Source organism: Cavia porcellus, unplaced genomic scaffold (genome assembly GCF_034190915.1).
Source record: "Cavia porcellus strain 051 isolate PalLab524CR breed Dunkin Hartley unplaced genomic scaffold, mCavPor4.1 scaffold_10, whole genome shotgun sequence".
Classification (NCBI taxonomy): Eukaryota; Metazoa; Chordata; class Mammalia; order Rodentia; family Caviidae; genus Cavia; species Cavia porcellus.
Window position 1 is genome coordinate 19,677,630 of NW_026947493.1, and position 24,301 is coordinate 19,701,930.

Below are 24,301 nucleotides of genomic sequence, written 5' to 3' on the forward strand. Positions count from 1 at the left end.
TTTCTCCTAAACTGTAAAAGAGAAAATTTCGGTGGTCATCAAGGTCAGAGGGCCAGCATTTTGGAAAGAGAAGAAAAAGGAGAGAAGAAGGACTCTATAAACAGCTTATGCCCAATCGCTCAGCTCTTGAACCCAGGCGGAAACTCAGGTTCTGGCGCCCTGCGCGCAGACCTCGGCCTGTGGAGGAGGGACTCTGGCGACCCAGGCAGGCGCAGGTGAATGGATTCCTCGGTCGGAGTCCTCCAGCTGAAACTGCGAAACTAAAACTAACGTATTTAAAAATCTAAAGTTAAGGGGCAGGCTGAGGGCATTGCACGGGGGAGGTTTCAGTCGGTGTCTCCAATACATTTTTGCAAACTGCATCTAAAAAGAGTTTTCTGTGATTTCGGTATCTCCACGGAGAAAAAAATGAAAGAAAAAAGAAAAGTCTCCAGGGAGCGAGAGCGAAACTTTTTGCGTCCATAAGGCAGGTGGGGACTTAGGCAGAGCTGGGAAGGGCGGGGACGCAGCGAGCAGGCGAGAATACAAGGAATTTTGTGTTTGCTTCACTTTCGGCGCCCGAGTGTGGATACGAATCGAGAATGTAGGGATGCCTTTATTTCGGAACGTTTCCACTACACCTGCAGAGATTTTTTTTTAATGCGATTCTCTTGAACTCCATCTTTGAGAAAGGACGAAGAGACTGCAGAGAAGAGAGCCGGGACCGTGAGCCCGCCTCTGCCCAGCTTTAAGGCATAATCAAAGGAGGCCGTAGAGGAGGGAAACTGAGACCAACGGCAGCCTTGGTGCCTTGAGGTTGTATTTCAAGGTTTGCAATAGGTTGCTGCAGCGCACCGGTGCCCAAGGATTTTAATTTTTTTTTTTTTTTCTTCCTGATCCTTCCCGCCTTTCCGAGTTCTCCTTCCAGGGCTGGCGACTCGCCAGCCCAGCCCCAGGATAGTTAACCTACATCCCAGTAATTCTTGGCTTTGCAACTTGAAGGAAGAATCCTGCAATCGCCGAGAGGGAGGGAACACGTGCTGGGCTGAAGGAAGGTCCTGCTCTGAATCATCCCCAAAACAGAAAAAGAAAGGGAGAGGGAGAGAGACAGAAAGGGAAGGAGTGCGCTTTGCTTCTTTACTTTTTCCCTTTTTCACCCCCAAAGAACCGAAACTGGCATATATAGGACACGCGTGGAAAGCGACAAAAGCATTTCCTACTCCTAATCAAGTCTTCTTTACACAGCTCCTTTCCTCGTCCGTTGCAGTTTGTTTGTTTTATTAAGTTCTCTCTTTGGGGGCAAGAACGGTGGAGATGCAAGCTGGCAAGCCAGCAGACCCAAGCCAGTCTCCGCCCTGCGCCCACAATGCAGCCAGCAACGGGGCAAACGCGGGGACCCTGGTGGAGAATGTAAACAGACGGGGCGCCGAGCCCTTGATCTTTATTTAAATAGAGGCTTGTTTATCGGTGTCATCCTAGGAGGATTAATTAGATACATCTCTTCACAATTTGGTGTCTGACACTCCATCTTAGGAATGTCTTATCACAAGGTGTTAATTGGGGCCACTCAGCCACTTACGTTTCTATTAAACACTGTGAGGGACTTTTCACAAGTCTCAGGTTCTTTATACTGTACGGTGCAAAAATATACAGGACTTGAAAAAGACTAGGGCTTTTTCCTGCTGCGATTTGGGTTTGGGCGCTTTGGAAAGGGCAGAAATAGTGCATTGCATTGCATCTCCCCCAGGTGCAGAGGTAAGGGGGGGGGGGAAGCTGGTGGTGTGGGTCCGAGTCTGAATCTGTCATCCACAGTGAATGTGTATTAAAAACCAAATCTTCAAGGTGTTCGCCCTCGGCTTGCTGGTAAAATTCCTGCGACTTTCCCAGTTTTGGGCAGGCTCTGGGGTAAAGGCGGAACTCTTGAGAGTTTGCGCCTCCCCTCCTCCCTCGTCACTGCTAGTCCAGGAAGACCCTGAGCCCCAGAAGGATGGAGGGGATGAGAGGGAGCAGTCCAGGTACAAGCTCCCTGCAGCCTTAATTGGGCGCAGAAGGGTAGGAGGTCCCGGCTGATGGCCCGCCTCCCAGCAGCTAATCCTCTTAGCAGCTGCATTTCCGCGCCAAGCAATTAACAAAATGACCCTCCCAAGTCAGACCTTTACCCGAGGTGAGAGGGGGCTGGAAAGTTTGCAAGCTGGGATTGAAGCCGTCTGCAGATAAGCCTGGCGGGGTGTCTGGCGAGGGGGACAAAGGGCTTTCCGCTTCACTCCTGGCTTTAACTTTTCGGTGCGCCTAGGGTTCAGCAAGGCTTGGGTCTTCGGTCCTCTCAGAGAATGTGTCCCAGCTAAATGGAGCTAAGTCCGGCAAACTGCTGCCCAAGGCTTTGTGCGAAGGAAAGGTACGAAGCACAATCGAATTCTCCTTTGTAAGGGCCGCGCCCACCGCCAACCTGAGCCACAGCGCCTGAGTCCCGGTACATCTGGCTAGGAGCAAAGAACGCCGGCCAGCAGCTACCAAAGCTGCAATCTGCAACAGTAGGTTCAGCATAGGCCACCGCTGGGACCAAAAGCCTAGCGTGGGCGGCTCCTGCGCCCCCCACCCCTGCGCCCAGCCACCTGGGGACCAGGAGCTCTCAAAAGACCGTAGGGATTCCTGGGGAGCTTACCTGGGCCCAGAAATTTGTGGCCCCAATTAAAGCTGGGAAACCACCAGAGAAACATAAGGTCAGAGGTTTTGGAGGTTTAGATTATTAAACGCAAAGCAGGCTATCTCACGTCTCTGCTGCAAACACTCCCCACCCCAGCCAACACCCATTGTCCAGACTTCCCAGTGGGGTAGGGAAATAGCCAAGAACAAGATAAACAAAAGCATCCCCCATGCCCAGACTAGAGTATCTAGTTAAAGTCTGGATCCTTCCCTGGGGGAAGAAGGGACTGAGGTAGGGTTCACTGGAAAAAGGCAGAGGAAGAAGCAAAATGAGATTCTTTTTAAAAAAAGAATAAACCCCATAATACAGAAGACAGAGCTATGGCCGTTCCCTTATTGAACCACATTTATTAAAAATGACTAAGACTGTACATAAAAACCCAAGATCGCTAAAAAGCCTATAGGAGCTGTGGCATCAGAGTGTATTTTCACATTACCAAGGTGGGGAGTGGGGATGGCCAAGGAAGGGGGTAATGAGTTTTCCTTAAACACTGTTCAAGTTAGTAGAGTAGCTGCATACATTCTTAACTACCTAAGAAGTAAACAGAATATTCCCACACATGGGGATTATGAAACTCTCCCCTTGCCCTGCAGCTGTTAGGTGATTTGCAAATTCTTTACAAAGCCAAAGCACCAATTTTACATTGTCAGAGACACCTATGTAGCCTATTTGTACAATATATTCCACATTATTCTACAGTGTTTCTAAACACACAGAATTGTACAATTTAATTTTGCAGGGGGGAGGTGACTTTCTTCTCCACTCTCTCCTGAGTCCTACTGGCTACCTCAGTATACAGCAGAGGCCCAGCATGTCTCAAGTGAGGCAATCGTAGACTAGGGCAGACATGGCTTGTTCCCAAAGCCTGCAAGGAATCAGTCAGGTAAAACCAGCACTTTGACAAAGTCTTTCTTGACTCCCAGGCCTATTATCATCTTTTGCCCTTGGCAGGTTAATAGCAAAAAGTTGCCTGTTGAAGCCTAAGGCCCAGCCCTTCTTTTCTAGAAACAAAACACAGTAACACTCTGGGCTTTTGCTTAAAGTTCACAAATAGAAACTGAGAGGCAAAGATTTTAACTCATTTGATAGAGCTGGGCACTCAATCTTCACGGCCTGCATCTCTGAACGTTTAGTGTCTCCAAGAAATAAATCCAGAATGTTGACTAATCCTTGAGTTTTAAAAACATGTCATAAAGTCCTCCATTAACTTTATTTTATAAGGGAAAAATGCTGGGTTTGTTTCAGTTACCTGCAGCAATCAAAAAGCTTTGGCACCTTCTTTTAGAGAATTGCACAAAACAGGATGCATCAAAGTGGAGGGCAAACGTCTTTTTGGCAACCTAGGTAAAGAAGACAACAAAAACACCACCAAGTCCATTTGCAAAGAGCTAATGCTTACAAGGTTAACATAATTCTTTAGGGAGTTGTGTAAAAAGCATAATATCCCCCCATGCCTTTTGAGCTGTCTTTACTGTACTCTTCAGCATTAATGTCCTCACACTTTATGGAGGGAGAATTTTCATTACTGGAGGTGCTAGGAGACAGCCGCCTTCGCTTGCAAGCACTGGTGTATACCCCTGAATCATTGGAATCTAGAGACTTGATGGAAGGGGGTGTTTCTATCCAAGAAGAGCCGATTTCCTCTTTGACTTTCTCCTTGGAGAGTTGATCTTCAGAGAACACCGGAGGGCTGGTTCTAGAGGTCCATGGTAGTCCAGCTGCCATCTTCCTCTGATAAGAACCTCGACCTCCCCACCCTGCCATTGCAGGGAAGGTTGCATCAGGGTAATAGCTCAGGGCATGGGGTGTCTGGAGGGGCAAGGATTTAATACCATATGGGAGCAAGGTACTAGAAGTATATTCGGATTCATAGGAACTGATGTCTAGTTTGTTGGCCCCTGGTTGCTGGACGGGCGTGACAAGCCACCTCTGGGGAGGGTTGGCCACCTCTTCGCTCTGTTGGGGTGAAAGGAGGCCGTTCGTCTGTGGCACGGTTCTCTCACCATTATAATATCGGGCTTGAGGTAAAGTGTTCACAAAGGGCTCCGGGAAGAAGGACTGGACGCCATACCGACCTCCAGGGACAATCTGATGGGATCTAGGAGAATCCGTGGGAGATGGAGTTAACCTGTCATTTTCTGAAGCGGTGTACATGCTACAATATAAAGAGAAACACTTAAAAAAAAAAAACCCCTAACGTTGTCCCCAAACAAACCGCCTCCCAGAAATGCAAAGGGCTTACACAGTTGGGTGTCTGTATGGAGAACGCTGGTGAACAGGAGCAAAGTGGCAGAAGATACTGTGGCCAATTTTGGCTAGATTCTTGGCTTATTGGGAACAATTTCTCTCCACATAAGAAAAAGGTACCTCCAAGGCACTAGGTATTTGAACTTTTGAAAATCTACCTTTGTAAGACCTCAAACATGAAAAACTCAGAGCAACCCTTCCTTGTCAATGTGATAGAAGGAATGCTGGCTGTGGTACTAGAAAATTAAGATTCTAAAGTAAGGTATCTCTATTGGGTGTTATGAAAAGTATATCCTCTGGCCCTGGGGATTTGGCTCAGCGGCCTAAGTCCCTGTCTGGCAAACACTAGGTCGCTAGTTAGATCTCTGGTACCAAAAAAAAAAAAAAAAAAAAAAAAAAAAAATCCTCCATTTTCAGGCTTTCTTATGTAAAAAAGGGGGCAGGGAAGTGATAGTACCTGTTTTTGTGAGGATAAAATGTCGGATCAAATGAGAAAGGAAGCTATATGAATAGATTCTTAAAATTTCAAAACTTCAGCATGCTTGCAGTCCCAACATTGAGCTGCTAAGGCAGGAGGACGGCAAATTGGAGCCCAGTCTGAGCAACTCCCTGATTTAGGGAGACCTTGTCTCTAAAAATGCTGGGATGTAACTCAGTGTGGAGGCCAGGAGTTCAATCCCCAATAACACCAAATAAATAAGTAAACATTCAAATCCCTAATTTGAAAACATTATTCAAGTTTAAGACTTTAATTTTGGGGGGATTAAAAAAATTCTGTGAAAATTCTAAAGCAAAAATAAAAATGGAGAAAACTCCCAAACATTGAAAGCTGACTGTAAAGTATTTCCTCAGCAAAATGATGATGTGTGCCTTGCTTAAAGATGACCAAGCAGGTGTGAACAAAGGTTGCACTTACGAATCATAGTTGTCCCTGAAGCCCTTTGCAAACGGGTTATGATCAATCTTCAGCTGAGTAATCTGAAAAGGGGAGAGAAGGAGCTGTTGACTGAATGCTTCCTCACACTAGACCTGGCCTGAGGGCTGGCTGGGGATGGGGGCCACTCACATCTGTGTTTTGGTAGGCAGTCACTGCGATGAACTGTGTTTCCGAGAAGGTAAAAGTCTGGGTCTTTGAGGGCTCATTCAAGTCTTCCACGCCATCCTCTGTCACTTCAACAATGTGCAGTCGAGGTTGGTATTTGTGTAAAGACTGTAAGACTATCATCTGAAAATGAAAAAAGTCGCTGTGTCTAATAAGTTCCTTAGAGGCTCCACAAGTAGATTTTAACAAATAGTACATTTGGAGATGGGACTCCTGCTTGTTCCCCATCAATAGTTTTCTTTATTTGTTGTTTAAATATTCATTTCTATAATCTTAGCATTGCTTCTCTTGAAACTCAAAATATAGCTTCATCTTTATGATAAACACTCTTTCCTTTTGGTTCCTAAAGCCCTAAAAAGATTTCAGTATTTCTGTTCCTAACTCAGTGCAATTGAAATCCAGTAAGAAAATAAAAATAAGAAAAGTTCAAAAACAAGATTAGAACTAGGTGAGCAAACAGGTAACAAGTATAAATATAAATACAGTACAGCATTGACTCTCCTTGGAAGAGACACCAGTAGCCAGAAGACACCCCCTCTTCCTCTGTCACTCTACCTGGGTGTTGTTGTTATTTGCGCCTTTGTTATTGGTGAGTTTTAATTTCCCAAAGGAAATCTCCTGTCTCATCCAATGGGAACCAGTATTAGGAGACTCTGGGTGGACATACATTTTGTTGCCTAAGAGAAAAAACGAAACAAAACACAAAACCCAAACATATAAGGCTGTCTAGAGATGGAGGAAGGGGAGGGATAAAAGAGCTACATTTACAGCATAATTTCCCTGGGCCAGGGATCAGCAGGACTCTATTGGTACCCTGACCAGCCCTCCCTAGTCAAGGCACTCATCAGAATGATCTAAAAATAGCCAACAGGAGATGGACCTGGAAGGCACCTGAGACCTTAGCTGAGTGAGGTTTTCCCGAGGGAACACTAGAATGCCAGGAGTTCTACCCACCCAGAGGCTTCTCAAACTAGTAAGTTTCTCAAATGGAGGAGCTGGGGTTGGGGTAGGGCCACAGTCAAAGGCTTTATATACATGTATAACAATAGGCAAGGAATATGGCTTCGTGATTCTCAGTCAACACAAACTCAAAGTAACGCCTCTAGATCCCGCTTAAAAAAGGGTTGGGGGAGGAGGGAGATCTACGTTTAAATAGCAGTTGTCTAAGGCCTGGGTGCAGATTTCTTCCCAGCCCTGTTCTTTTTCTCCTCACCCTGCATATTATTGTCGGCTTTGCCGCAGGTCACCCACTTGCCCCCCTGGAAGCGCCAGTGGTTTGGGTCGGCCAGAACCACCTCTACGAACACGTTGTAGTGGGCGGTGGGATTGAGTCCGTTTATGTTGAAGCTCAAGAAAGGAAACATGCGCCTGTGCAAGGGAACAGAAGCAGGTAAGTCATTTACATCGGGATGCTTGCAAACGCACCCGGACTCGCCGAGGTCCCCGGGCACCCGGGATACCGTGAAAGCTGGACACGCACAGGTCTATAGTGAACAGAAAACCGGTGAAGTGGCCAGGAACTATGAAAATATTTTTCAATTGGCAATTCTCAGATAATTTTCCTCCTTCCGAGGGAGTACTTATGTCCTTAATGCACGTGCTTCTGAGATCTCTAATTCAACTTCGCGGCACTTATTAAACTTCCTCTCAGGATGCTCACAATTAGGAATTTTTAAACATTTAAAAGCACAAATGCCCAAGAACATTGCGCACGCGCGCATGTAGTCTACGGATAAGGGTATATATTATTCAGCTTTAGTCTAAAAGTCTCCTTTAGGTACCCCTCTCCCAGCACCCATTTTCACTTTTCTCTCTTTCAAAAAAGAGAGAAACAACAACAAAAATCAAAAACAAAAAAAGCCACAGTTAGCAGTTGGATAAGTGTCAGAACTTCCTTGCACTCTGAACCCGAGTCTGGTCTGGCTTTAGGTCCTGCCTAAGCACCATCCATCCCGGGCCAGCACTGCAGCCTCGCAGGCGCCCTGCGGAGACCCTGGCGCCGGGAGCTCCAGGAGCCCATTCACCGCGTCCGGCAGCAGCGACCTTCCCCACCCGCCGCTCCTCGAGCGCGGGTGCGCACCAGCCTATCTTCAGCACATCCACTGGGAGCAGGCGGATCCCGTGAAGCCTGCTTTGTATACGAGCCCAAATTTCCATTTCCGCCTCCTCCTTGTCAGTCCAGGTGTGGATGACGAGGGCGGAGGGGAGAGCGCAGTCTAAGCCGCCGGTGTGCGGGCCGAGGGTAACACTGTATTGGCGAACTGGTGTCTGCCTTATTGCGCGCTAAAAAATAACCACTTCAAGCAGAGCGAAGAACGAATGGGCACAGCTCCCGCATCCCCAGCCTCCCTCAGGATCACACATTCTGCTTTGATCCCCTCACCCAGGGACCCCTCCAGGCTTCTCTCACCTGCCCTGCTTCGTAATGATCATCTCAGTTTGGTGACGGTGGAATTTGAGCCACAGAGGCCGGTTGCACAGGTAGACGTGGGCGCGGAAGCCGGATCCGGGAACCCCCATGCCCCCCAGTCCTCCGCAAGATCCAGCCGCTGCGGTTCCGGGGTACGGCCCGTACAGCGGAGGCCCCTGGCTGTACTGATAGGCGCCGGGGCCGCCGCCCCCACCCCCGCTGCCTCCCGCACTACCGGGCGCGCCGGATCCTGGGCCAAACTGCGCCCTCCCGGGTGGGCACACGGCTGCGGGGAATCCACCGGGGGGCAGCATGGAGCCGTAGGGGTAACGCGCACCATTGGGAGCCGGGTACACAGATCCGTGGGGCGCCCCGGCTGCTGCCTGGTACGGGAAGAGCGAGCAGGGCGCAGCCAGCTCCGAGCCCTGGGGCCCGGGCGACTGGAGGTAGTAGCGCTCGGAGCTCAGGCTGTCCATGGAGTAGCGCGCGGTGGCGGCGGCGGCGGCGGCGGCGGCGGCGGCAGCAGCAGAGGGCAGCTCCTCCTCCCCGCAGGGGGAGCCCTTGCGGCCGTCCGGGGGCCCTGGCTTGGCCACCGCCGCGGCGCTGGCGAAGGTGTCCCCGGCGTCGGCGTCACTGAGCATGGCCGGAGGGGCCCCCGCTCCAGCTGCTGTGGGCTCCCCGTTCCCCGCCTCGCACGAGAGACTGCCCGAGAACTTCTTGGGCGCTTTGTCTAAGTCCAGCCTCTGCGGCGAGGGGTCAGCGCCTGGGAGATGGGTGGCACTCCCGCCGCCGCCGCCCCGCGCACTCTCCAGCGGATAGAAGTGCGCCCCGGGCAGGTTCACAGAGCTCACCAAGAGTTGTTCCCCTAACTGCATGCTTTGCAAAGCTCAGACGACAGCTGGCTGCTTCCTCTCCTCCTGTGGCCTTCTTATTATAAAGGCAGGATGGGGGAGCCAGCGCCCTCTTCCGAGGGGAAGGTAACTTCCCCTTCCTCCCGCGCTCAGGCTACCCACCTGCGGACTCGCGGGCAGCCACAGCGCGCACTCGCGCACCCTGAAGCCAGCGTCCTTTCGCAAGGAAAGCGCGCTGAGTTTTTTAGGCAGGAAGTGGAAACTGACCGAGAAACATTGTTCCTTTCCTTCTCCGTCTCTCTTGTATGTCTGGACTCCCACACTCACAACCAGGAAAAAGAGGATTTAAGCTTCTTGTTCCCATCCACCCACCAGCCCGCACCTTGCTGTCCTATACCTATCGGCAAACCATCCGTCTAGTTGAACGCTTAGAAACTGGAGGGCTGTCACTGGCTGCTTTATATACGTGCGGCCAGGGAGTGGTTTAAAGTCCCACAGCTCGGGGGCCCTCCTATTGGCTGATGGAGGTGACGATAATCAATTAGGCATTTACTAATTGGATCAAGTCGCCTGCTACACTTTCTTTAGCTTGTTTTTCTTTCTTTTTTAAAAAAAGACTGTCCCGTTGTGCGAATCAATCTTGGGGTTTAGGTGTACAGGACTCCATAGCGGGGACCCCCTTGGCACGAGACATCCCAGCGCTCTCCGTGGGCAATGTAGGAGCAGGTATTAGAGGACCAGGGAAAAAGTCTCTGCTTGCTAACTGCTTGCAGGGAGGCGCGTGTCCAGAAGGTTGTAGAAATGAGGTGAGTTGGAGGCTCCAGAATAAATCTTTCCTGCCAGACTTCAAACGGACCATCTTCCTTATGGAAGACTCCTATGTCTTCGACATACAGGAAACTCTTTTTATTGGGTCTCATCTTTTTATTCAGTGGGAAGGGTTTGTGGAGAGAAGTCTCGCTCTCAGCATTGGTGATTCCCGGGACTGAACGCATGTTACCATCCTGGTGGACCTAAGCTCTCAGCCTCTGAATCGGAAGCCCCAGTAGGGTGGGGTCCCGGAAACCCAGCCAGTTACCCTCATCCCCTCGCCTCATCCCCTCGCCAGCCACCCTGCTTTTGGAGGCCATCTCTTTTATTACACACAATTTAAAATCCACGCTACTCAAGTTTTCTTCCTACATCCCCTACCCCGCCTCCAAAACCGTCTTCTGAGGAGCCTGACACCAAGAGACAAAGGTTCCCTGGCAGCCGCGCGGCTGAGAGTCCCCAAGCTTTTCCTCCGGCACAACCCAGAAGGTAGAATAATTAGTGAAATAATCAGTTTGATATTGAATTAAGCTCCTTTGCCCCAGCTGCCTGCTTCTTCTGCGTTTCCGCAAACAGTCAAGAACCGCGCGGTCCTCTTTTATTGTTTTATTATTACAGAAGTGGTGGGGGGCGTGTTTCCTTGCGGTTGAGGAGTAGCCTGAATATTTGCTGTTACTAAGCAAATACGGACGCCGCCAGTAACCGCTCCGGGAGCGCATTTTCCGGCTGAGATGTCAGGACTCTGCTTTCCCAACCGAACGCGATCACACGGGAAACTTTTTGCTTACAACAGATGAGGTGGCCTTAGGATCTGCGGAGCGCTCACTCGCCAAAACAAGGCGAAGCTTTCCAACCCGGGTTCAAAGCGCAGCAGCACCGACTGCTCACTCGGCAGGGTGTGGGTTGGAGAGTGCAGCTGCGTCAGTGCACTGGGACGCTGCACGGCGTTTATCTCCGTGTTTTTGGGGTGATAATGAAAACCATAGGCACGCAGGAAGGTTTTCAGGGGCAAGGCACAATCTGAGGTGAAAGGGGCAAGTTAAGTGTGGGCCGGGAGACGGTCGTGTAAGTGTTAGGCCGGGCACACCAGAACCAGACCCCAGGAAAGCTGGCACCACGCGAGCTCAGCCTTGCGCTCCTGCGTTTCGTCCCAACGGTTTAGTGAATGTATCTTTGGCGAGGCTATCTGTTCAGATCATTTGACTATGCACTCCGATCTCCCTCGCTTTTGGTTTTATTTTGACCCAGGCAAGTTCTGGGAACTGATTTTTCAGATACTGTAGCGCTTTTTGTACACTTAATGATTTTCACCGTGGAGATTCCGTGATGGCACAGGAGCGGAGCGCAAGGAGTGGAAGGGGATGCGCGGCGTTGGCGACGTCGCCATGGGCTAGTGAATATGGTTACAAGTCATAGACTCTTTTGCATTAGCTTGGACCTGAGCTTGGGGTGTTTGAGGGGGAAACTAGGTGTGAGACACCGTCTCACGTACTTTGGAAATGGAGTGGCCGAGGGTACTGGGCAGTTTTGCACTTTAACGCAGACAGAAGCACACCTCGGTGTCCCTTCAAATCTTTAAGCGACCAGGGAAACGCTGCGCAAATGGCAAAGTGCCATCGCAGGCAACAGGCATCGTTCCGACCCACTCTGGCGCAAATAACGCGGGCCAGCTGTCCCGAGCCACATCAGGAAGGGTTGATTCCATTCCATCCCTAGAGCAAGCCCGTGAAAGCTCCTGGGTTCATTCGAGTGCCACCGAATTATTAAATATATGCATGATGTGTATGATCCGGAATGTACTGATTCTTAGGGCAGGGAATCGCAGTTTATGTTTGCCATATTCCCAGAAGTCTATTATTTTACCCAGTGCCTGAAACATTTTATAAATGGGGCAGCAAAGACAATTTTGAAGACTCAAATAGTTGCAACAAAACAATCTTGAGGTCTAGAATTTTTAGAAAGTGGAGGTTATGTAAGAGTATTATATTACATCTATAAATATGTATTCTACAAGTTCCTCATTAAAACACTGTTTCTGCTGCTTTTTCCTGGCTGTAAAGAGGCCCAAACTCACTTACTGATTCTATATTAACTACTTATTATTCTTACTATTATCATCATCATCAGTATTATTGCATATGGTACATACCTAGAGAGTTACAGACGAGCAAATGAGTGATTATCAGTGTGGAACTGCTGGTCCAGTTATACTTGTAATTAGAGAAGAGGCATAAACATGTCACAGACACACTTCAAAATTCAAACCTTCTTTTCCAAAAATGGCAACAGAAATGAAAGCTGAAGCAGAGGCATCAGCAAATTTGTCTGGTAGTGCCCTAAATTAAACTGGGCAAACAACAGAAACTTGCAGGCCACTTGCTGTTTGATTTCAGTTACACCCCAAGGTTCATGAAATCCAAATGAGACATTTATTGAAGAGTGCCTGGTTTTATGTGGCTCGACTGACAGTGCTGGAATACGTGGAACAAAAACATCAACACTGGAGAGGAAATGTGGAGACCTTGGAACCCCGCACTCCAGTGATGGCTGGATTAACTCCAATCTTTACTTTTTGGCCTGGGATGGAACAAGCAGGAAAGTCTGAGGGCCACAAGGAGGCCAAGGCCAAGGCTGTGTGTGGGCATTATCAGAAGTCTCATGTTTCATTGTCCTCAGCAGTAACAGTGACTTCATGCCCCTGGCCCCTTCTGATAACATAAGGTTATAACCACAACCAGGTAGCCTTTTCCTTTCTCCCCATGCAATGCGTGGATCTTGTAAAAGCACAACTGAGAAGCATTTGGTTTTAACAAGACTATTATGCACTGAATCCATACACACGTGTATGAATAAATTACAGAGGTGAGTTACAGATGAGTGCAGTGACATATGATTTGCCTCCCATCCAGCCTGCTTCAACTCCCACACAGGCAAGGGGGCCCGTATAAATGTCCCAATAAATTCTATTATTTTCACCCCCACTAAAAACGTGTTATCAAAACACTGTCCATGTTATTCAAACACTTTGTAAACTCTGAACAGACTTGCTGCCAGCTCTGCTTTAACCCTAGGAAAACATTCCAACATAAACCGGTCACCAGCGCTTCGCCTGGACTCTGGGAAAACGTCAATGGGTTTTTCTGTGGCAAGTTGGTCGTTTTACTATTTATCTATGGCCCTTTCTTTGTTGATGTTATGTTTTATTTCACCATCTCAGGTTCACTCTTTGGCCCTTTGTGCTGGGATGGCCAGGTCTGCTGCCTTGGTCTGCTTTGTAGAGGAAGGGAACGTTTATCATGGCAAGGTTGTTCATGTTTCTTTCTTTTTAAAGAAAATCTCAGGTAGGATAAAACATTTTGGAAAGGATAAATGGTTTTGAGTCTGCTGACATGAGCCAGATCTCACCAACAGAATTTCCATGTTATGAGAATTTATAAAACTGAAATTTCACTGTGACACACTGAACCAGGCTGATCACTTACTTAAAAAGTAAAAATCATCAGACCTCACAAATGTGAGAGACAAAGGATTGTCCCAGACTCACTGTATTTTTCCACATGAAATTGACCTATTTAAGTTATTATTTTATTTATATAGTTATTGATCTATATAAAGTGTTGTTCACTGCTGAAGTATGAAGGGAGGGGAAATCCTGAAATCAAAGTTAATAAATTAAAAAAAATGTTAATAAGTATATTAAACATTGCTCATTACCAAAGATAAACTTTTTTTCTAAATATTAACTCAAGAAACTTTGACAGCAGCCCACAATCTTGATTTAATTTTTAATTAAAATTTTATTTTTTTAAATTACAAGTGAATTTCTAACTTTTGTTGCTGTTTATCATCATTCTTTTCATATTTTAGGAGATACATATATACACATAAAAAAGTCAAATGAGGCAAAAAAAGGTCAAATGCCCTCAAAAAGTGTATTATGAGACTATTTGGTTAATTATTACTGCATTAAGGTATTAAGTCATATAGGCTTTGCTTACTTTTTCACCTTTGACCCATCCAGTACTTAGTAGGTACTCTGGGTTACTTAATCTGTGTGCCTCAGCACCTAACACAGTCCCAAACAATGTTAGATTTTAAGCTTTAAGACTATCAAGGGTAAAGGGAAAAAGCTTTCTTCTTACACACACACACACACACACACACACACACACACACACACACCCTCCTAAGTGAATAGACCTTCCATTTTAATCTTTTTAAACAGTAAGAGTTATTTTTCATCCTTTTTTAGACCTTCCCCACCCCAAAGACCACACATTTTGCATGACTGTTTTTGTGTGTATATTTCAATGCTCATATTTTTCCACAGGAAAGTAGAAAAGAAAGGCAGTGCCATGCCTGCCGCAGGACTGCGAAGAGGAGCAAGGGGCCTGGCTCCAAAAGGAAACAACGCCCTCAGTGTAAATCAGCTGCTCATCCCTAGCAGAGCTGGCGGAGATTAAAGTTTCTGACAGTGATACACACAGGTGTGCAGGACGTGGACACAACAGGTGGGCAGAGTCCAGTCCTGAGAACCAAGGCTTCAGGGCGCCAGGAGCAGCTGCAATCTTTACCCAGGCCCTAAGTGAGAAATGAGAGAGAAAGTCTGCATTGGCGCAGAAACTTGGCAGAGATAACTACAGACGAGAACGGACAGCAGGACAGAAAAACCAGAGAGCAAACTCCTAAAATCCTCCTCTGTAGATTCTTAAGAGAAGAGCAGAATGTTGGACCCAGAATTGTATGTATATGTGGGTCTTCCTTTTACTCACTTCGAGATCTCAGCAAGCTCCTTACGTGCCTCAGTTTCCCTATCTGTAATAATAGCACACGTACTATAAATAAAGCAAGTAGACTAGCAGCCTTCCCAGGAAAGTCTGCAGTCCGTCCTGTTACTAACCATTATACTGACACTGAGCTCACTTTTTTCTTTTTTTGCCTTTCTTGCTAAGATACTGGGGCTAAAAGAGGACAAGTATATCTTAATCTTTTCCTCGCAGGGAATCCCAGTCTCCTGGAGCAGGCCAGTAGCAAACAGGTCAAAGGCAACGTGAAGCAGACGTAGGAAGCAGGAGTAAGTCAGAAACAGAGCGGAAGTCCTCGATGCTGTATCAGTCCCCTGCTCTGTCCTCACAGGATAGAGTGGCCTCCAGGACAGCCGCGCTGCAGAGGCGCACTTCAAAGGCAGGCAGCAGGAGCTCCCTAACCCCAGCGTGCCTTCCGCCCCCTCGGGCCCTCATTAGCATTCTGTTTTTCCCAGGGTCTCCCCCACACCTGCTACCCCACAGGGATTACTTGTCAAAGAAAGAAAATAGGGTGTTTAGCTCAAGTTTTGTTCCCCACCCACTTGGTTAAATGCCCGACCCCGAGGGAGTTCGGGAGTAGCTGGAAGCCTGCGGAGGGGTCTTGCTCCAGAAGGTAACAAGTATAGAAAAGTCATCATCTGGGCCACCTCGCTGTGGGTCTCTGCCGACCTCAGTGGTGGCTTCTGCAAACTGGGAGCACCAGAGAGGGTCGCGTGGTGAGGACTCCGGAGGAGGCCTCCCTGCTCAGCTGGCCTGGGCGGTCTGACCACGGGGCAGGTCCTGGGGAGAGGCAGGCAACCACCTCCCCCGACCAGTTCTGAGGGATCTACAGGGAAACAGTAGCTAGACAGCAAGGAGCACTTCGATGCGGTCTTCATCCATCTGCAGCCGACTTTTCAAGATGGGAGGCCGCTCTCAAAGCCACAAGAGGAAAACACAACCAGATGCTGACCATAGGCTAGGCCCTCTTCTTCGCTTGTAGGGAAGCAGATTTAAAATCAGATCGCTGGGGCCAGGGAGGTTGCTCAGTGGTGCAGTGCCTGCCTGGCAAGTAGGAGGCCCTGAGTTCGATCAGCAGTACAAAATAAAAAAATCATTTCCATAAAAACCTTATCCCATTGCACAGAAGAATAAGATGATGGTTTGAGAATCGAAGACCCAGTGCACACAACTAAATATAGCAGTTGGAATTCGAATCCAGGAAGTTTGAAGGTCGGGGGCCCAGGGGCGGGGTTAAGTATGCGCGAAGATACAGCGGTGTGAGTCTGTGTGTGTGTGTGTATATGGTGTGTTTGGGGGGGCGAACGGTGGAATAGGGGACCTGTGTGCCTTCTCTGGAAGCTAATGGTCCAGTACCTATAATTTAGAACGAGTCTCTATTTAAGCCCTCATTACTACCTCTCGAACGTACGTGTTTTCATCAACGTTGAGAAGAAAACCCATTTTACAGATAAGAAAACCGAGGCTGCGTGAGATACATTAGTTTGCCCGAGGATACACAATTTGTGAGTGGCAAATCAAGGCAGACCCGGAAGCATAAACTGCTGTCTCCCAAGCTGCCAGCATTAACCGAGGGGCGATCTGCTGAGGGAGCCGCAGGGAAGATACAGCCGGTTCCCCGCGCTGCTCCCACACCAGCTCTCGGCGGTTTCCTTTCCCCCTCCTAGTCCAGGCCAGAGGTCGCGGCGGCCCCGCCCCACCGCCCCCACCCACTGGCGCGCTCCTGGGCTGGGGGTTTGGAGAGGCTGAGGTTGCTTCTGGCCTCGGAGCGGATGCTCGCAGCCTTTGAATTGCGCACGGGCGACCCAGCGAGCAGGCTCCTGCCGGCTGCCCCTGGTCTGCCGGTGATGTGTCTGCGGTGGCCCTGATCCCGCGTCAGACAGATCTGGGGCGATCTTTCCAGGTTCTAGGTCCCGAGCGGGCGGCGACCTCTCCCGCCGCCACGCACAGCCGCCTCCGCCCACGCGGGTGCGCGCGGGCCGCGCAGGGTCTGGACGCTCGAGGCTGCACTCCAGGCGCAGTCCCGGTGCGCAGGACCCGGGCAAGTGTCGCCGCCGCGCTCCTGCGCCCGGGGTGATGTAGAGGTGAAGTCGAACCCCTGTTTTCTGGCCGCTGACACACGTAAAGGCCCACTTAATTATTTCAGGCTGTTTGGAGTGAAAAGTTAGTAAAGAGCATCCCACATACTTCCTCTTTCTCCCTTTTTGCCTTTTTACCCCACGAGCCACCTTTTCTGTACCTTAGGTCAGCCTCCTGGGCAGCGACTAATTTGGCGCCTTTAACTCCACGCCTACTAGAGAATGTATCATAACAATACATTTTGTGTAGGAATACATTCTACCATGTAAAATCAATAGATGCTTTAAAACATACTTGTGAGATTTTTTTTAAAAAGCCACTGGTTTACAACGTCTCACGCCTCCTAATCCTCTGACCTGAAAGGCGAACAAGATTAGCGTCTTTCTGGGGCTATCGTTTTACATGTTTGCACCAAAAAATACGTATTCACATCTGAACTGCTTATCTGGAAGCTTTTTATACATTATTCAACATCTTGATTTTATTTTTCACTTAAAATACATCTTGCAGTCAATTCCCGGCGATGTCAGAGATTTTGCTACCTCAGCACGTCCTGGGAACACCGCTGGCGGGAAATGCTTCTTAAATTTTGTACCGGTTTGGTGCTTTGGGGCTTTCCTGGCGGCTGCGGTGCCAACGCCAGCCCGCGGAAGCGCGCCGCCCTGGAGAGGGCTGCACCGGGCCGGCTCGGCTCCGCCTGGCTCGTGCGCTCCCAACTCCTCCAGGCCTCGGCCGGGCGTTTCTCTTGCTCTGAGACTCCCCACTGTTTGTACTTTGAGACCCCAGAAGCAGGTAAACAAGCTCTGCGATTCTGCCCTGTGCTCCAACGGCTAGGGGGCGGGGAGCGATCCGCCAGACAGTTCCAAGCAGCCTTAAGTCAGATCAAAGCGGAGGACCGAGCGGCGACCGTCGGCCCCATTAACAACTGCTTGGCCTGCTGGCTGCTGGGGGTGGGGAAGGAGTTGGCCAGATGCGGACCAGAAAGCGCGAGCTGCCAAAGGTCCAAAGAGTGACCGGATCACATCCCCCATCCCCTTCCCTTCCTCAACCCCAACCCCCACTACTGGGGATGAGCAGGGCCTTGGAACCCAGCCACGTCCCCAGGCTTTTCTCTTCTTTTTTCTCCTTTCTCCATTTCTTTCTCCTTTCCTTTCCTTTTTTTCTTTTATTTGCTTTTCATTCATTCATTCATTCATTCTCGATATCTTCCAAGTTTCTAAATTGCCTCTGCTGAGCTCAGATTTGCCATCCTTCTGCCTCAGCCTCCGAAGTGCTAAGATTACAAGAAGAACTACAGCCCCAGCGTCACAATGGCGAATCTCGAAGATGCTGCAGCACATGCTTGGAGTCACACAGGAAGGCTCAGTTCACTAAACACTATCAAATACAGGTTGATTAGAAAATGTGTCTGGCAGTGTCCCGGGTGCTGGTGCAGACCTGGATGGTGCAGGGAGCTGGTGGTAGGTACAGATCACAAGTGAGCTATAATCAGAATAATGCAGTGGCTTCAAATTTCTTCTGAACATTAGAATATAATCTGCGGAGTTCTTAAAACTTCTGATGCCTAGGTACATTGTTTAACCCAGAACGGTTAAACAAGAATTTCTTGCAGCGAGACACGTATTTCTTTTTACATTTTTTTTATTAAATAGTTAAGATAGTTATACTACTGATTTCTCTGAGTTTGCTGAAGAGAAGGGTTTGTGCTGACACTGGACAATTGAAGGCAGATGTCCTGTGCTCTGGGTGAATGATCTGCCTACTCCCAGGGAGGCTGTAAACATCACTGAATGTGATTGAATTTAAAATGATCAATTTGTATTTAATTTTTTTAAATGATCAACGTTTTAACATAATTTGAAAATGAAAGAGTGCATGGGAATGTTTTAAAAGTAGAATGCGCCATGTATGTACGTACCACTGTTGTCCCCTGATTGACATGTCTTGAAATTTTGTTGTAGTTTTTTCTTCTTTTTTTTCTTTCTTTTTATCCTTGAAATAAAATGGATGTGGGAACAACTTTTTATTAGTACCTGTTTGTAGTACACAGTGATGACACTCCTCATGGAGAGTTGCTGCGTGTACATGGCACATTTTAATTCTTCTTACTACCCGCTCCCACTTTTTCCTCTCCTCCCACTCCTTTCTTCTATTTCCCCCTCCTCTCTATCCTCTCAATCCTAGTGATTCCAATGGGCAGCAAAGTTGGAGAATCATCGTGCTTTTGATTTGGGGGTTGGTGGAGTTTTTTTCTCAGTAACTGAGATTTGAATTGGGCCAGCAGGGCCAGCAGCCAGGAGATGGCCTGTGGGACACTGTAGGCTGAGGCCTGCTGTCCTCCGGAAATGGCAGTAAAGGGGATCTTGGGGGGGGGGGAGGATGTGAGGTCTGGTCACTGCTCTGCCCCTCTGGAAAGGCTGTCCATTGCTCCTCCTAGGGAGTCTGTAAAGGTCCTTGAATGTGATCTAATTTAAAATGATCAATTGTTATTTTTTAAAAATGATCAATTTTTAAACATTATTTTTTAAACAAAATTTTTAAATCAAATAGTGCATGGGAATGTTTTAAAAGTAGAATAGCGCTAGAAAATGCTTAACAGCAATTTCATAACATCTTTCATGAGGCCTTATCATCAACTCTAAAATACTATTACTCTGAACCATCATCTATCATGAAGATTAAAAAGTCACCTCTTGAACTTCAATTTTATGCCTTTTTTAAAGAATTCTGCTTATTGGGCTAGAGGTTTAAGTCAGCAGCAGGAGCGCCTGCCTGGCAAGTGCAAGGTTGTGAGTTCAAACTCTGGTACCAAAAAAAAAAGACTTATTTAGACCAAGTTGTTATTTTTCACATTGAATTGTGAGATACATAGAAAGGAAAGTGTATACTGTCTACAGAGGCATGAGCGCTATGTCCTACTGCCACTTGAGCAACAGGGACTGTAAGACACCATTAATAATAGAATGCACTTGGATTCACTCCTCTCAAGGCTTTAGGCCTTTCAACTTTCTTAATCCTTACAGCAACTGTATGAGGCAGGACATATTATTTATCAACAAGTTAGCAAGTTGCAGAAAAAGCACAAACCCATTGTGGCCTTCATTACCACATTAGGCTGAGAAAACTGTCCAAAGGAATCAACTGAGACTCAGAAGGGTTCCAAGGAGAGACACAGATGAGAAGCCAGAGGAAAGACTTAAATGCTCAGGTAAGTGCTGGATTGCGATCTGCATTTCAGTTTGATCACAAATTTGTAACTGTTTGAAAAGGAAGGGTCTATGATAAAACACTATTTTAGAGCTAACAGTATTCAAGATACATGTAAAACTTATGATGAATGGTATATGTATATTTCAGGCCATATTTTAAAGTAAATCATTTTTAAAAAATTGAACTGCAGTACATCCAGAAAAAGAGAAATAGCCTGTATGTTCAGCATGTTAGGATTTCTCCAATTGAACATGCTTGTAAAACCAACATCTGTGTTAAGAAATCTGGTTTAATACAGATCCTAGGGGGTCCCAGTTTCCTACTCTGGTCTCCTCCCATGAGTTAAACCCTATTATGACTTCCATCACTACTGTTTATTTTCTGTATTTTTGTATAAATGGAATCTTACCGTGTGTTCTTTGTGTCTGGCTTTTCACTCAAGCTATGGTTGGGATAGCCATGCACGCTGTTCTGAATAATTCCCTTTGCTCTGCCTTCTTGCTGGATGGTATTCCATCCAATGAGTATGTGGTTTATTCTACTGTTGGAGACACAGGAGTTCTCCTGCTTGGGATTGTTGTTTATGGGGAAGAATGAAATCTCAAATGTGTTTTCTGGTTAACACCCTAGCTGCACATCTGTTAGACCTTTGCTCCGAAGAGTGGGATTGCTGGGCACAGAAGGCAGATTAAATATTTTTAAATAACATTAGTGACATTTAGAAATTTTTGGCTATTAAAGATGGCACCTTATACTGTTATGTAATTGTAATGATGTGAATTGTATCAAGGAAAGGAAGATGGAATTTAAAAAGGGAGGAAAAGATGGAAAGGAGCTAGAGTTACCGTTCTGTAGTCTCAGACTCTACTGATGGATATTTACATTTCCTCAACCAAGTTGGTGGTTGAGGTTACCCTTTCAAGTTAATAATCACCTTAATGTTTAAATTAATTTGAGTCAGCATCCTAATTATATACTTGTATGTCTTTCTGAAAGGTTAAACAAATACATATGCATACATGTTTGTGTGTTTATATGTATAGCATGTATATTGCATTTACATGTATAATATGTACATATGCATAAATATATATATTTGTCTCATTTTTCTGTTATAAGCAGTGAACATTGCAAAAATATTTTAATGTACTTTGTGCTATTATTTCCCTAAAATAAATTCCTAAAATTATGTTGTAGAATATATTTTGTTTACAATTTTGTTTTTTTGCTTATTTGTTACAATTTTGGTAGTAATACCATTCCACAAATATTCCACCAGATTGAACTCATGATAAAAATGTTTCAGAGTTCCTATTTTCCTCCACCTCACTAACACCAGCTGCTATTATTAGCCACCTAGTTTTTGCTAATCTGATAAGAGGAAAACCATGTTAATATTGCTTGATTTTTTTCCTTCTTCTTCTTTTGGTGGTACTGGGAATCAAACTCACGCTTGTAAGGCAGGCATTTATGCTGCTGAGCTAAATCCCTAGCCCCTGCTTGGTATTTTTAATCATTAATAAACTTGTATATCACATTTAAGTTTAGTAAACACTCTTTGGCTAATAAACATATATATAGTAATATATATATTACTATATATATTTGTTAGACATTGCAATATTTTTCCCTATTTTATTATTCTTTTGTTTTAGTCAGTAATATTTTATTCTTTGTTATGTTTGAATCAGGATCTTACTTAATATGTGGTTCAGATTGGGTTTGAACTACTGTGAAGCCCAAGCTGGCCTCCAGCTCACAAAGATTGATCCTCCCCTCTCAGCCTTCCAAGTGCTGGGATGACAGGTGCCAGCCACTGGTTTAGAGATGTTTTATTCTATGTAAAAAAGTTCAGCATTGTTATTGACTCATTTTGGGTATTCTATGAAGCCCTACAAAGGTCTTCTTCTCTCTAAGGTTTCTTCCAGTTCATTCCTATCATACACTTGAAATGAATTTAGAGGAAAAGAATGAGCAGAAATTCAATATTATGGTTTAATAATTAGCTAACTGGTTACCCAAACTCAATTATTGATTATCTTTTAATTGAAATGCATTAAAAACATGTACAACATTTCCACATATTTTTGGGCTCAACCATGGATCATACTTATAGTCATTAAGTTGTTTTCTGTTTTGATATCTATAATACTGTTTCAATATTTAGCCTTATTGTATAGCTTTTCCCCCATAGGACTAAAAGTACGTCTCCCTCCCTCCTTCCCTCCCCTCTCCTCCACCTTCCTGCTCTCTGTCTTCCTCCCCTCCCCTTTCTTCCCTTCTTTACCTTTACCTCCTCCTCTTTTTCCTTTTCTTCTCTCTCTCTCTCTCTTTCTCTCTCTCTCTCTCTCTCAGATGGAACCCAGGGTCTCAGCAGATCACTTTCTTTTAAAAACAATTTTTAGCTTTCATTTTTATTATTCACATGAAATTTAGAACTGGAATTTTGAACAAGAATGCAGAGATTAAAAATTTGTTCAGAAAAAAGTGGCATCTTTGGTTCTAAAATCAATATAATTTGCATTTATGAAACATGAAGAACCCCAATGTATTTCTATTTGTTTTTATTTTACACGATGTAATGCTACATTTTTAAAAATATGAAATAAATGTTTGTTTCAATGAATATTTGCAAAGTCATCTTACATTTAGTAAAATTCCCCTTTTACATTTAGTACTTTACATTGAGCAAAATTCACCCTTTTAAATTGTGCTTTTTGAGTTGTGACAAACACACATTGTACACCTGATAGCACAACTGAGATACAGATGGTTTCCATCATGCTAGAAAAGTTCCTCAGTGCCCATTTTGTAACCATGCCTTTTTCAGTCCCGGTTCCGGACATCACTGGTTTCTGTACATAGTAGTATACTTTTCACAATCTGCTCCATCACTCTTCTGAGCATTACTAATAGATTGTCCTGCGTTCCTCTTCCTAGTGTTCCTGAAATAAATTCTCTGTGGTCACAGGAACTATCCACAGTGTGCTACTGGACCCTCCATGGCAATCTATTATTTTGGAGTTTTGTATGAATATTTAGAAAAGAAATTGGTCTATATTTATAGCAACAGGGTAATAACTTGGTAAAAATAATGTGGAAATTTTGTTTTATCCTCTATGAAACAATTGAAATACACATGTCACTTTAGTAAGCATTTATATCTGAAATGAATAGAACCTGGAAATACACTGTTTTTCTTCTCTTCTTTTTGGTCCATTTAATCTTAGATTTTCAAATGTTTTATCAGAGAATTATGCCAAATAACATAGTCAATAATATGGCAATCTACTTATTTAGTAATACCATCATGTTTTACGTTACTCTGATTCTGTTATCTTCTTTTGTGTTTTCACTTCTTCCTTAGCATCTTTTTTTTTTGCTCATTATATAGTTTGTATTTTTTCTCTATTTTCCCTCCTTATACTTAGTTAGTAGCTCAGAAAATATAGCTCTTTCATTAGCAATTCTTTTTATGGTTTAAATGATGAGTATGTTTTTTTCTTTTTCAAAACCTATTTCTAGCCTAAGAAATGAAATGATATTCATAGATTCTCTATTTTAAAAACCATGAACCACAGAATGTAAGCATCAAGAGTCTATCTACCTCATCTACTTCAGATATTCTCAGCACCAAGGATAGGTCCTCACATATAAGAAGACAGTTGATAAATATAAATTGAGTAAATGATTTAGTACAGTTTATTGGCTCCCACCTTTGAATTTTTGACAACAGTCTTTGAGACTTAATTACCAGCCTATTACAGAATGTCTATGTTATAGCTATGTACTTGTAAGTTTTACAAACTGCAATTACTGTAATAATGTGCCATAATTCACAATCAAATCATGCAGCTTACAGCCAGGCTCATGTGTTACCCTCTGCATTCCCAATTTCTTTTGGGTGGATGGGTTGTGTCCCTGTACAGATGTTTCTGGAAAAGTTTACAGGTACCACTTTTATCTTCTGTGTTGGTAGGCTTCTCCCAAGAAGAAGAGCCTGTGGTCTGTGTGTGTGTACCTGAGAAGCAGGGTAGGCAGGGGCAGATGGTATGACTCTTACTTGAAGTTTGCAGACTGGAGAGCCAGGAGGCCCAGTATTCA

At 45.7% G+C, this 24,301-nt stretch overlaps 1 protein-coding gene and 1 long non-coding RNA gene across 5 annotated transcripts; one reads left to right on the forward strand and one right to left on the reverse strand.

Annotated features, from left to right (window-relative positions):
• Window positions 1-3,010: 3,010 nt before the first annotated feature.
• Window positions 3,011-9,726, reverse strand: Eomes (eomesodermin). Of its 4 annotated transcripts, none has more exons than XM_063257070.1 (6): window positions 9,561-9,726; window positions 7,246-7,400; window positions 6,588-6,709; window positions 5,997-6,155; window positions 5,847-5,908; window positions 3,011-4,838 (listed from the first exon to the last, which is right to left on the reverse strand). In XM_063257070.1, the coding sequence occupies exons 2-6, from the start codon at window positions 7,394-7,396 to the stop codon at window positions 4,100-4,102; spliced, it is 1,233 nt and encodes a 410-aa protein (XP_063113140.1). In that variant the 5' UTR covers window positions 7,397-7,400; window positions 9,561-9,726; the 3' UTR covers window positions 3,011-4,099. The 4 variants fall into 4 exon arrangements, with proteins under 4 accessions (XP_063113140.1, XP_063113141.1, XP_003480209.1 ...); XM_063257071.1 differs by lacking the exon at window positions 9,561-9,726 and adding an exon at window positions 9,456-9,556; XM_003480161.4 differs by lacking the exon at window positions 9,561-9,726 and adding an exon at window positions 8,443-9,449 and having other exon boundaries at window positions 3,011-4,781.
• LOC134477845 (uncharacterized) lies at window positions 8,377-14,978 on the forward strand. The gene is made up of 2 exons (XR_010050086.1): window positions 8,377-8,513; window positions 14,434-14,978. It is a non-coding gene; the product is annotated as an uncharacterized LOC134477845 (long non-coding RNA).
• Window positions 14,979-24,301: the final 9,323 nt, after the last annotated feature.